Here is a 15064-nt window from a genome sequence, read left to right on the forward strand (position 1 = left end):
ACATAACTTGGCATTTTCGTGACACCGATTTTTGACATTTACTGATGATTCTTGCTATTTTTCCCTCTTCAGTTATGTGTAGTCGTCCCATTAAACTTCGTGTAAAGCGTTAACGTTTGACTATTTTATTACACAAGAAAACTTTCCCGGAAAACAAAACTGGTTTTCTATCTCCCGAGTTAAATTTTAATTATTAATTTCGAATCCTCTACAAAATATCGGCGGGATATAAATAAATTTATTCGCTTTTTTTCTGTAATTTTCTCGACTTCATAAATTGCTTTATAATCTGGATCCTTAACGAGTGGCGGCAGATGGCGAGTTAAGTACAGAATGGCATAATTAATCACTGAAATTTCGAAAGCCATAAACTTGGTATTTCATAAGCCTACAAGTTATAATACTAAATATTCCGATCAAAAAGTTTTCTATATTTAAAAATAAAATAAAAAAAACGGAATTTTGTAAACGTCCAGCTTAAAAATCCCGTGTTGACAATGTACAGTACTTGTTGAGGTGCTGCGTGTTGAACCAGCTGTGCTTTCCTTCTTCCTCACACCTGTATACCTTTACAAGGAAAGTTTTTACTGTAAATATTCAAATACTTCTACACTTTTCTAACTTAAAAATATAGTAGGAAAACGCGAGTGGAAAACAAACTTATTTATAAACATACTTTTCTATAGTTTACAACTGTTTATACTGTATCTAAGCAACCAAAATTATTATTGATTGTATTCAAAAGGTTTGCATGTATGTTTTGGGCTGTTTTCGATGACACACTCAATGTAAATTTAGGTTAAAATGCGTCACACACAGCGAAATTACCCGATTATGACTTACAAAACGGGAAATGAAAGGTAAGTTTTGGCGATAAGTTAAATATCGTTTGTATGAAACCCAAAGCAGGATTTTTCCTGTTTGTTAATTGACATTTATGACAAGTGTTTGTCTTCGGTATATCCCCCCTCACGTACAAATCTGATTGGCTTCATTATATAGATACGTGAGGATGCTGTGCAGATATATTAATGTGTAATATCTATAGATTATTAAGAGTGCGATATTATATTTATAGACACGTAGGGGCGAAACATCGTTATTACTAACCAATACAATAACAAAAAAATTGTTTATTAAATACAGAATTCACGTATCCGGTTACACAATTTAACAGTTTAAAACAAGATGAGAGAATCAACTCTTATAGTTTTTTATGCCTTTGTAATTAAGTAGGGAAGACTACCGTATATTACAAACTTTCGTTTTTGTAAGTGGAGATAAGATCTGGAGAGGAACAGATGAATGCCCCTTCTCAGTAATATAATACTGTTTTAGATAAGTAAATATCTCTGACGAGGTGATAAATTTTATTTTAACATCTACCCCTTACTGAGCTTTCTTTTAAGAATTTATTAATTCATTCAATTAAAAAAAAACACACAAATTTAACGGGGATTTCTATTTCTAATCTGGGTTACTGGACTTCTTTGGATAGAGTCATTGTTTGTTTCCCTGCTCTATTCCTGGAATGCTCATCTTCCTGCTTTTTCATCAACCTCCAAATGATCTCTACTGTGTCTTCTATTGTCAACATTTCGGTTGCCAAATTAAAATAATCTCTGTTTAACCTAATCTTGTCAACTTTTTTAAATTTTTAGTCGATATTTTCTTGCTTAAATTATCGCCTGGTCGCCTGTCGTACTTCAAATTAGTTATTTTTATCCGTAAAACCTCGAATTATGTAAACACTAGCGTGTTATTTCCCCTCTTGTGAAAATAACGTGGGATGTAAATGTGTTTAGTTTTATCGGATGAAAAAACGATTAGGAATGTTTACAAAAGGCGTCAAAATTACGTAACAGGGTGGTAGTGTTGCCATCTGTCGATTGGTATTCCGTCACGAGTGACTTAGGGGTGCACGGGGATGGTTTTGCGGCTTGTTCTTCTCCTCTGGGAGCATCCAATTTTCCGGAGATTACACGGTGTGGGCCATAGTCCAACGGTGGTGTCACACATCATGACGTCATTCACCTTTTTTTTTGCTTCATCTGTAATTTTTTTAAACACTAATCATCTATCTGGCATGTATTGGCTCCGTCTTAACATTAATTTAGGAAACTTCATCAGTCTATATACTCTTATACAAAGCTCCGAGCGGATAACAATTATAAAAGTCTATCGCCTATATTGTGGAAGAGTGAGAGAGAGAGAGAGGCTATGAATCAGAAACTCTTTGAAAATTAATTGCCGTGCAAAGAGGACTTTATCGACACGTGGCCGTGTAAAAAGCGACAAAAGCCTTCGGAGCGGCGAGTGTCAACATTCGGAATACACTAAAAGTTGACACTGTCGAGAAGGCAGTTGTCCCTTGGCACAGCAGATGATGTTTACTTAAGCGATTAGGTAGGTAGGTGCACCGTTGGTGGCCTGCTGATGATGATCCCACCATTCACTACTTCCCAACTCCCGATGGACACCAAAAAATACTGAAAAACCAATTTTAATGGAGATTAAACGGAGAGTGTTGATGAGTTACACCTTATTTAGATTCAAAGTCGGTGGAAGAAAGAGCGTTACCGCGTAACCCCTATTTACTTCTTAAAGACGAAACAATGCATTTGGAAAATTACTAAACCACCGAAAATTCTCATTTATCAAATTATCCAGATAAGAACCGCATCTATGTAGGGGTTTGTGCAGCAGAAACGTTACAACACGGAACTTCAATCTGTATGATGAAATGAAGAGAAGAGGGAACAATATTTACTCCCACAGATTGGTTTAATCTGGAATATAAATCAAGAAGCTGTCAGGCTACTCAAATAATTTCCTTTCTCTACAACAGTTTTCCTCCCAAACAATCAGCTAATCGCACTAATCCATATTTATGATTTTCCATCGGCTGATAACTCGGAAAATTTTCAGAATTTACCTTCTTTTTTCAGAATGTAATAATTTAAAATTGTGCATCTCTTTAGCGTATTTTATATCGTGTTTCGCACCATTACGACTCGATCAATTGTCTTTTAATTCTCTTTTATTACTGCTTCACAAAGATTTCCTGGGAAGTATCATTGAAGATTGGCGATAACCTATCTTCTTTGGTGAAGATGACAAGGCAAGATGGCATAACAAATAATGGCCCAGTGGGGAGGACAAAAAAAAGAGCCTAAATGGGACCTTTACTTGTCCCGAACTACACCGATAACGCTTTTTACTAAGGCATTGAAGGTAAACTAATATTTTCCAAATTTACGTGCTTCCTGTAAGATTACGAAGCTTATACTTATCCATTAATAAATGGCGAATGGTTTATTGTAAAAGTGGTCATTTATTAGATTTTACAACGTTGGATCTCTTTGTATCTCCTATTCGAAGCGTGTATATATCTCGCATTACTTTCAGACTCGGTATAACTTTACAGAAATAATGCTTATTTTAAATATTAAGAATATAACATCCATCATTAATAAACGCTGTGTAGTTTATCGCAAAACCGCTCATTTGTCAAATGGGATCTCCATTGTAGCGAATGTTTAACCTGTATCGCCCTACTGTTGTAGGTAAATACCCCTCATATCTTTAGTTCTGACCATTAAAAGATCAAAGAAAGTAAAGAATAATGTTTATTTTTGATGTTAAAAGAAAACAATTTGTTATTAATGAATATGATAAAAAAAGTTCTTTGATAAATTTTTTAGACGGCTGAATATTATGGTCATTCTTGAACCTATACGTTTTCTATCGTGGTATGTAAACACGTCACAATCTTAGTTATATGGCGCCCACAATAGAGAGAAACCTTAAAAGATAATGCGTATTTCTACTTCCAACCTATCGTTACTTGTTACCAAGGTGTGCGAATGGAATCCTCCATCTGACAAATTGCATTGTATAGTTTTGCTATGAATCACAGGATGTTGCCTTGGAAACAAGAAAGTTCCTAATAAAATGTCCGCTTTATTAGATGAGCGGAGAAAATACTTTTGCGGATGAATGCCTCCGGCTATTGTCGCCTACAATCTTCATTTGACAGGTGACGCAACTGATTTTCTCCCAATTATAAACCCATAAAAAACTAGGGTGAAGAACTAGGGTCTTTATTTAGACCAACGAAAACCAATTTGAAAAGTTTAGCATTTCTAAACAAGAGGCCCTTCTTAGGTACAAAAAAGGAAATCTATAGAAAACTATCAGCTCTGAATCATAGGGGAGGATATCGATATCGGAACAGGAAATTACTTCCTATGTTTTATCAAGTCTACACAGTTAAATGACCTCCCGGAGTATGCTAACATTACACCCACTGTGGTGAAAAATAGCACCCAGGGACCCAACAACAATAGCAATCGAATTAAAAAAAGAAAAAAATAGTGAAGCATCTTAAAAGCGTTGTATACCCTCAAATGGTCTGAATTCCTATCATTGTGCACGAGGCCTTTAAGAAAAAAAAAGAATAAAAAAGTCCTAGACAGCAGATGTGACTGATGTAGTGACTGGAACCTTCTAGTGACTGTGATAGATGGTACTTGCATGTGTCACTCTCAGTAAAGTTGATCCTCGGTGAATCCCTTGTTGGGGTGGAAGCTCCCCAATTCTGCAGCAATGACTCTAGTCAAATATGACACTTAATGACACAAGTAGAATAAATTATTCATAGTTTCATATTTGTCATCATTAACCCACGCTTTTTATCGCGTTAAGATGGTGTATTATAATCAGCCATTTTCCACCATTCATTAATCATGTGTCAGTCCTTCGATAATTTTAATGATGTAAAGTTAACTGAGAGGAATAAAAGTAAATGCTGATAAATCGAATATTGATCCTACGAATTGTCACCTGGATCTGAACAAAGAACAGGTGGATGGGGGTCTAGGTGACAGTCCAATAAAGAAGTTTATTTAAAATACTTCTGCTATTGTCGCTTGAAGGAGGGCTTAATGGAATTTAAAGACATCTGCCATCGTACTATTGTTCGTTGATAGCTGCGAAGCCTCTTCTTCCTTCCAGGCGAGATGGGAGAGTTTTTCTTTTTACAACACAAGGCTGATATATGAAAAATGGTATTGTAATAATTTATTAACGAAGGAAGGATGCACCGAGCTACAATAGCCCATTCAAGTTTAGTATATCGTCCCGTTTCATGTTGCTTGCTGTAAGTCTCAATGTCGTTCGCAAGAAAACATCATACAATCCTTTCATTGAAAAATTTCCTCTTCGGTCCTTTAACTGACCAGGTGGCCCGCATCTGCGAAAATTTTCCAGAATAAATTTTATTTATTTAAATAAGAAAAGTTGGATATAATATTCATCATCTTCTTCTTCTTATTTTTTTTTTTTATGAGGAATATCCCGGAAACACGCGACTAGCGTTTCAATTAAAGGCGCTTCTTAAAATAGTAACTTATAGTAAACTAAGATGGATCTAAATACTAAATGATAGGCCCTAACAACAGCTGCAAAAAAGTACCCTTAACCTCTTCCGAGGGCCAAGGACGTTAGACTCATATAAGTGAATGGGAAAATGATAATTTGATGACCTTGACACGAAAGAAGTACCATTTTTACATGTTATGAGTTTATTACTGATTAAAGAAGAATAACATAACGAGGAAGAAAAGACGAAACTGCAGGTAGAAACATAAGTTTTCTAACAAAACAGCAAAAAAATTACAGCAATTGAAGAGATCATCAACCGTCTGTCTTAACTATGTTTTTCTGTCTGAAGTCGTTAGGGGCACCACTTCTTCCGGACATAAACTATTTCATCTTGACATATTTTGAGTGTCTAGATAGCTTCTTTCGATTAAGGATATTAACAAAACATACAGAATGAGTTAAATAATTATATTTTTAGAAAAAATTTTCAGTTATTTCATAGTTTCATTTTGTACAGCGCTATCTTTACTGACTCAGCAAAACTGTAGTTGCACCATCCAGGATTTATCTTCTTGGCTCTCGATTCACAATAGACTCTACTTAGCTTCTGGAAAGATGGCGATTATTTAGAGTTGAAGTAGACTCTTTAACTTTTGGCTTAATCGAATTTTTGTTGCTTTTTCTCTTCAACTGGCTCGGATTTGTTTTCTAGTCATACCAAACGGATTTTTATATAGGTTTTAAGAGATTTTATGCGCCTTAAAGTCGAATTATTGGTTAAGGCTTTGTAAGCTTTGTTCTAATGAAAATCATATTGAACTTTTTAGTATTTTTAACGATTTATTGACTCTAACAAAGCTTAAAATCGAATTTAATTCAATATTGTGATTGGTTATTTAAGATTTGCTGCACGTAGAAATTCAATTTTGTATACCTTTATAAGCCTATTTTATTGCATCTCTTGCGGAATTTTTACATTAAAGTGAAGATATTTAACTTTTACTTTTCTGGATACCGTTCAAAATTCTGTGGAAAAATAAGATTATTATTATTATTATTCTTACAGAAACACAGAAAAATATTCAAGCAATATTTTATAGTTATGTATTCAAAGTAAATCATGATACAAAACTTTTAGTTTGTGGTTCTTTTTCCTTAGCATTATAACTGGAAATAACAAAACGTCTTAATATTCGCCACGTGTAGTGAGAGAGATTGGTCTCTTTTCCTCAGTTGAAACACAATCTCTTTCTCTCCATTGAATATGTCAAGTAAATTCTCATCACGAACTCAAATGTCAAACCTCGGTTTTATACTTAATGGAGCTAGGAACCAGTCAGCACTGTAACACCCACTAATGCTACAATCGTGATTCTTCCCCAAGATATAGAGATAAAAAAAATTACCACCCACTCGCCTTAATTGCCTGATTAGATGAGATGTTCAATAAAGAACCAAGGGAAAAAAGAGGAAAAAAATGTCATGATCTAAATTAGATATTTACAACGTCCAAGCTTTTATTTCCCCAAAGAAAATCTCTCTAGATATAGAAGAATATGACAATAAATCTGGCAATAGATGAAACGTCAAAAATTCTTTTGGAAGAAAAGCGAAATTCTAGTCAAAAACGTGATGGAACCGATATATTTTTTCTCCTATAAATCTGTATTGATATTGTCCTAAAGTAAATCTTATCATTTTAGAAAATGTTACTTTCTTTCTCGATGTTTAAATAATCCAACAAAAATAAGGTTGGACTCTAGGGAACGGACGAGATCCCACCATTTTATCCTGGATCCTAATGCCTCTACCCACTTTGGTTTCCTTTATCTTAAATGAGAAAGTCCAAAAAATGTGGTCCAAACTGAATGTAAGTTAACCTAAAAGAAAAATAAAATGAATTTTTTAAAATATTTCTCGCTCTACGTAAGTGTTTTATGAAATTTTTAGAATATATTTCATTGAATACATTAATTTTTAGAAATTAATTCAAGTTAGAAGCTGGGCATTCTATGAGCGGGAATAATTATATCTTAAAAAAGAGAGAATACACAGCCCATTACACCCTTAATAGGATTTACTTGCTGTCAAAGATAAATTGATTTAAAAATTATCCAGGGCTATGAATAAATCAATAGAAGCCCTTAAAGTGTCGCGTAAAATAGCACTTTCCTATTTCTAGCCGATGGAATTTCCACTTTTTCTATGGCGTAATTAGAACAAAATTTTTCAAAAAATCTTAGTTTTTTCTATAAAATTAAAATTGGAATTTATTTAAATATGTTGTAATGCTTATTTGTTTCTTAAAACTGAGCAATATTAATATGCTTAATATTAATATTGCTCATATTAATATAATAACTTAATATTAAGCAATATTTAAAAAATAACGAGAAAAATGGCTCGTCATCAACGATGGTAACGCAGTTTTTCTTGTTCTTTTTGTAAATTGAAAATTAACTAAAATAATAACAACAATAATTTAGCATATTTGTTAATAAACGTAGTAAGATCATATATATATATTGGATAGGAAAGAAGCTATTAAAAAAAAGTTTAACTTCCGTTTCTTATCGCCATTCGCTTAACGATAAACGGGAGCTTTGTTAGTCAGCATATTTCATCAATGTACAGTACCTCTTACGATAACTATTTAGAAACCCAATAGAGAAATATTAACCTGTTTGATCTCTGTTGTAAGTGTGAAAGTTAAATTTTCATAATTAAAATGAGTCAAATTGATGATTCGACAATGAATTACCGAGAATTTTAGAATATTTAAATGTAACGCGCAATACCTGTTGTTGTAAGACCGTAAAAAAACCTTCTTAAACTGTGTGAGATAGGCATAGTTACACTTCCTTCTAGAGGTCAGTGACAGTGTCTACAGAATAAACCCCCAATTAAAGCACCACGCCAAGAGAATAAGAAAATTACGAGGGTCGAAAGGAAGAAATAAAAAAAAGAAGGCTAAAAAACTTCGACGTAATCGACTCTAGCGCTGCCTGTTAGAAATTATTTCCGAAACAATTTTTTTTTTAAAGTTGTAGTAAAATTGATCCATTTAACGAGAATTTTAGGAATTTTATAATTTTTTAAACTGTTTTACAGGAGACCAGGATGGCTACTCTGGTGCCACGTGATTCTAGTGATCCAGCAGTAGCGAGTTACGGCGACAACATACCCGAATCTCGAAGCCAAGAGCCTTTAGTATGCACAATTTCTACAGAAAGTATGCAGTCGGCCGGTGGTTCTTCGGCAGTAACAGAAACTATTAGCAATCGGGACGAATCTAACAGCGAAGACGATGGTGGAACTTGTGGATGGGGATTCTTGAGACCCAAATGCATCCAACGCTTCCGCACTCCACGCTGGGTTCTGTTTTGGCTGTGCTGGGCGGGCGCCCTACAAGGGCTGATAGTAAACGGATTCATAAATGTAGTCATAACTACTATCGAGAGACGTTACGAATTAAAAAGTACCGAAACTGGACTAATCGCTGGTTGTTACGATATTGCTTCGTTTTTATGTCTAGTTCCGGTTAGTTATTTGGGTGGATCTCGGAGTAAACCCCTTTTCGTGGGTATTGGTGTACTAGTTTTAGCCATAGGTTCTTTTGTATTTACTTTGCCGCATTTTATAGCGGGACAGTACTCTTTTAGTCAAGAGCAAGAATTTTTATGTGGTGGTGGACAGAACGTGGACTGTAAAAACGTAGTCGGATCCACTCTATCTAACTATAAATACATTTTCTTTCTGGGTCAGTTACTACACGGGGCAGGAGCTTCCCCATTTTACACACTAGGATGTACTTATCTCGACGAAAATGTTCCTACGAAGATGTCATCTGTATATATAGGTAAGATCATTTTTATTTATATATTGATAATTCGTTATTAAATTGAAAGTAAGCTTCGTGTAAAATAGAGCTTAGTTGCTCAAATACTTTACCTGTTACTGTTACAGTCGACATTTGTAGCCTCTCTAGTGTATAATAAACAGTGCAAGTTACAGCTTAGTTTCAAAGATTTATTGCGCTTATAATAAAATAAAAAATAATTAAGTAAAACAATTACTATAAACGATTCTAATTTAGTCAATATTAAATGTAAAACTCGCGTACGGACAAAAAAACCTCTGTAAGTTGTCTGAACTGCTAAAAAACTCTCCTTTGTGAAACATAGGTAATAGATTTTGACGCGTATGTTTTAGAAAGTTAATCTATTTATTGGACAAATTCAGGTAAATAATTTTATCAGACAAGAGGTAAGTGGGAGAGTGCAAGACAATGGAAACATCCGCCTCCTGTCAAACTCAGTCTCTATCATCTTTACACATAAAAAACACTTCACAAACCCTCACCGTTAAAAAAAAGCTAACACCAAGTTACAACAAAGAAACATAAGGATGGTAAATTATCTTTTTTTTTTTTTTTTTTTTACTTCTGACTAGCACTTTGTCATAATTATTCTGAGTACATTAATTTGAGTCACTTAACCACAAGGCTCAATAGTTTTGTGTTATGCAATGAACATGTAAACTCACACTTCTATTACGAGGAACGTAATTGTAACGATTATTTAATTGATGGATGATAGGCACGCTAATTACTTAGATGAATGAAAATTCGGAACTGGGCAAAGGTCAATGTTAACGACGACAAAAGTTTAATCGTTAAGGAATGCTATAAAAGCAAGCTTAGATATTTTCATAGGATAAATACTAATTGTTAAAACGTGCTTTAAATTAGATTTAAGTGCCTATTACTTTGGATAAGTTGCCAAGAAAAATTTTGATGGCTTTTTTGCTCTAGATTGAATACAAAACATGAATTTTTGTATATTTGAAGTTGCCGTTTTAATTATTTATACTGTACATAACAGACAAAAAAAATTAATTTAATCCTGTTTAAGATCACAAACACGTTTCTGCCTTAATAAAATATATAAGATGTATATATATATATGTTACTCAAGAAGTATGAGAGTTAAAAAAGTTAAAAATATGAAGGTACACCTCCCAAGAGAAAATTCGTTTTTTTTTTGTTTTGTTTTTTGTACCTTATAAGCAAAGTATATTTGAATTCTAAATATCCAGAAGTGAGGAGAATCGGTGCAGTTGTCCTTTAGAAGATAAATTGAGTGCCAAGGGATTTTAGACGTAGATGAATGGATGGGATGCAGGGCGTTGATTTGTTGTGGGAGTGTTGATATAAGAACACTGACAAGTTCCTGCTGTACGTAACCCGCTAGCATTTCCATAATTCCTATACGTGTAAACGTGTATTATACAATTTTCCAGTGTAGAATTTTCCTTGTAAATTTATATTCAACCGGGTTTGCGATGTACAACATGTCAATTCTGTGAGAGAGAGAGAGTTTTAGCGCTACACAGCTGTATACATGTCACGTGTTTTACTCAATGACAGATTGCAGACTTATTCTTCATCCCCTTCCCCTCTTAACAGCAACAGAAAAACCAACTTCAATTACTTTTGTTGAACATATACACTTTCAGGGATGTTAGTCAACTGAATTTACTTTCCATTTCAATTTTATTCACCTTCTGCTATAGATTAACATCATCAATGGGATGTTTGGAGAAGGTTGAAAGTTTAAGATGCATACAAATGAAGATAGAAAGAGTTAAGAGATTGTCAAGTTTATTGAAGTGAGGAAGTGATGGATGACTTTTCATTCAGTTTCTTTAGTGAAGATGCTTCAACAATCATTTAAAAAAAAGAAAAAAGAAAAATAGTTTTGTGAAGAAAATTAAGCATGTTTTCATTTTCAAGCTTGAGAGAAAAACTGTTAATAATTATTCTAAAATTTAACGATATTTATTTTCCTTTACTGAACCAATATTAATTAATCTAATTTAATATAATTTTTTTGAAAATAAATAATTTTATTAATTTTTCTAAGCAGTGTGATAATTTATTACTTTAAAAATCTTTCAGTATTTGTGGAAAGCTTCATTTGATATTTAAATTAATAGTGAAACACAAACAATTTAATGAATCAGCAGGCACTGTTTAATCACCTCCATCTCCTATATCTCATCTTGAAGGAGAAAAGTCTCCTCTTACTAATTGTTACTTGTAATATAACATTATATAATTGATCACTTAAGTTAATTAATGTATTAAATCTTTAATTAATTAAAGTTACTTCTTAATTAGTTAAATTTAATATTTGGTAATGAAAATGTTTTTCATTTCTCATAATTAACTTTCATTTATCCAACTCTGTTTAAAAACTTAATTTATCAAAAATAATTTACAGGTATTTATTATACAATGGCGATACTTGGACCAGCAATTGGATATTTATTAGGGGGACAGCTATTAAAATTTTATACAGATATCAATGTTGACCCTGAAGAGTAAGTATTGCAGCTAGGAAATTAGATATTTTTTGCATTATTTTAATAAAAATATCAATGGTGTTCGTAATTGAAATATATAAAACTGGATAATGTAAGAATTGAATGTACAAAAATAGCTAAAGAACCATATGGCTCTTAAACTGTATCTGCCTAATCTCATTGCTTTAAACACCAAATCTGTAAATAAAATAATTTTTATTTTTATTAATTCTACAAGAATTTTTCTAATATTAGTTGACATTTTTTTATTGTATATAAAAATTTAGAAATAAACATAGATAATAATAAACCTATAAAAAAATACGCATGTTTTTTATATGGTTTATTATTGTAATACATAATTTTGAAATCTATATGCAAAATTAATGTAATTTTGAAAGTAATTAAGTTAATTTTTTATAAATCCATTTTTATTTTGAAAAAATAAAATAACATTTATATTTTAGATTGGGATTAACACCTTCAAGCAGTGTATGGGTGGGAGCGTGGTGGATAGGATTTTTGTTTTCAGCAGCGTTTGGAATACTTATTGCAATTCCCATCTGTTCTTTTCCAAAAGTTTTACCAGGTAAACAGCCTTATAAAAAATTATATAGTGTAGTTACATGCTAAAATTTGCCATTTCAAAAAGTGCCTAGCTATTTCTTGAAAGTGCTAGCATATCCCGTAATAGACATTTGTTTCAGAATCTGTCTAGTTTCTGCGAGTTTTTTAAATGCTAACCTGGTTTCAGCATCTGTCTAATAAAACTAACCATTTCGTGTAATGTCTAACGCAGTGCCAGTCGTAGCTATGTAATATGGAGGTGTTGTCGCAACAGGGCGAGAGACACGTAGCCTTTATAAAATCGTTTTGATTTTGTATAATGTTTTGATCAGCGCTGGTGCCCCTGGTCTAATGGCTTAGCATAGAGCCTAAAACAAAACAGCTGAATATATGTATACTTTAACATGCAGATTCTTGGATACTTGTTCTCGATGATAATTTTACATATTTTGTGTTTTCCTTTTTTTTTCTTGGCTTTTTCTGCCGTGTGGGCACTAAGAGGACCATTTTTCCATACTTATCGTGGGTTCGGCCGAACGCATGATGCAGCGGATGGGTGGAAAGAGACGAGGCTTGACGTATCCGGACTATTATCCATAAAAAATTTCTGGCATTGCTCACTCGGATTTGATTCCGGCTCTGCCCCAAAGCGGTAGGCTGACACTTTAATCGCCTGGGCCATCAGATCATCTCACTTCCTATATACTCAATCCGTGTAGTCTACAGTAAAGCAAAGCGCTTCAAGCGTTAGAAAATAAAATTACGTTGAATTGTTACCAACATTACTTTTTTCATTACTTTCTTCAGGATTTATTAAGTCTGCAACTAAAATTACTATAAATAACAATTATGCAGTTTGATTTTTGTATAGTTTATTTATCATATGGCATTCATCTCCGTTTTTTTTTTTTTGGTTATATCATCTAGAAACGTGGTCAGAAAAAATTTTGGAAGGAACCCAAATTTCGAAACTTTTTCGCTGAATGTAAAATAGTAATTTTAAGTTACTTATGTATTTTATTTCATTTATATTTTACAGTCATCAAATATTCTTAAATTCAAAATATTATTACGCTTACAAAAATAATTAATTATTTATTAATATTATTTTGTTGTAATTTATAGATATTTATTAAAACGGCATGTATTTTAATTTAGTTCACATTCGTTAAAACACACAGAAGTGGGAAATATTCAGCGGTTCTGTTTTGCACCAGAAGCTAATAAGCTGTTAGATTGATATTGCACGAAATGCTTAATTGCGTCAGAGAAATGTTGAATTATACACTTGTTTTAACATCTGAAAAAACTAGGTTAACATTTCAAAAACCAACCAGAAACTCTAGAAATATTCTGAAACAAATGACAATTTGCTAGTGCTTCAAGAAATTGTAAATGTTAGCACCTGGCTACCACAAATATAAAGTTTTATATATAATTATTTAAAATGAAAATCATTTATTTTATAATACATATTGCACAATGTATACATGACACTTGAATTTTTAATTTTTAGAATTATGAATCATACTATGAACTTTAATTTTAAAAGTTAATAAATACTTTGATGCTTAAAATAAATATAAAATACTATTTTAAAATAAAGTTTTAAGTTTTTTTAAGTTTAAAAAAAAAATTGAATTGTCTTTTAGTTTGAATATATTCAAAAATTCATATTATCTATAATTAATTTTCATCTTTAGTTTGTTTACAAAATTGGAAATTAAAAAGTCAAAATAAATGTTAATTAAAAAATTAAATGAAACAAGTTAATTGTTTAAATATAGTGTTTTCCATATGTAGTTGTTTCATATAAGCTTAACTATTTAGATTTAATATTTATTCATTTCCATAGAAAGAAAAAATTAAAACAAAAACAGCAGTTTTTGTTATAATTTGCATTTTGGATAGGATTTTCAAATAAATAAGCAAGCTTAAGGGTATCAATATCATATTACTCTTTTCTTATTGGATTCTGATGATTTTAATTGAAGTTCAAAATAATTGGATATAAACAAAAGCAATATAGTATTAAAGCTAATTAATTTTCAAAAGATTAAGCAAGAAATTAATTACTTGATGATGAGTTATGTGTCTGAAATAGATGAAAGGAGGATATGATGATAAATATTTAATTAGGAACACAGTGTAAAAATTAATGATACATTAATTAAAAAGTTGAAATTATTGTTAAAAAATATTTTTAATAATAATAAGAAAATAACATTAGTTAAGATACTAATTTTGAAATAAGTTTATTAAAAACTGTGTTTAATAAAGTGTGAAATAGAAAATAAGTTTATTGAACATTATTTAACCAAGTATAAAACTAATTTTATCACAAATTTTTTATTTATAATAATAATAATTAATTTTCAGATCATTACATTTTTAATAATTGTTTATAAATTTCACTAATCTATAGTATATATAGATTAAAATTTTATATAATAAATAAATTTTAATACAGTATTAAAATATTATAGAAAAGATTATATAAACTTCCAGGAAAATATTTAATCTTTACATATACTTAGTTTATTTTAGAACTTCATTGGAACATAAAGAGGAAAATATTTTAATACAAAGTTTAAATAAATAAAACATCACCTAAATTAAACAATTTATTCTTTTGTTCTAATTTTTTATATATGTTTGTGAACTTCCCTACAACAAAATAAAGAAAAAAATTATTTTATTCTATGTATATATATAGAATAAAATAATTTTTATAATATATGTATAT

At 31.5% G+C, this 15064-nt stretch overlaps 1 protein-coding gene across 1 annotated transcript in view; it reads left to right on the forward strand.

The window, feature by feature from the left end:
• The window catches only part of LOC111633438 (solute carrier organic anion transporter family member 4A1-like), a 58207-nt gene that overhangs the window by 554 nt on the left and 42589 nt on the right, over nt 1–15064 (forward strand). Inside the window, exons 2-4 of the mRNA XM_023378008.1 lie at nt 8497–9244; nt 11670–11769; nt 12219–12340. Of these exons, the coding sequence (XP_023233776.1) occupies nt 8506–9244; nt 11670–11769; nt 12219–12340 (961 nt within the window). The 5' untranslated portion in view covers nt 8497–8505. The remainder of the gene's footprint in view (nt 1–8496; nt 9245–11669; nt 11770–12218; nt 12341–15064) is intronic.

This window comes from Centruroides sculpturatus, unplaced genomic scaffold (genome assembly GCF_000671375.1).
Source record: "Centruroides sculpturatus isolate CEXI.00-Female unplaced genomic scaffold, Cexi_2.0 scaffold890, whole genome shotgun sequence".
In the NCBI taxonomy this organism is placed as follows: Eukaryota; Metazoa; Arthropoda; class Arachnida; order Scorpiones; family Buthidae; genus Centruroides; species Centruroides sculpturatus.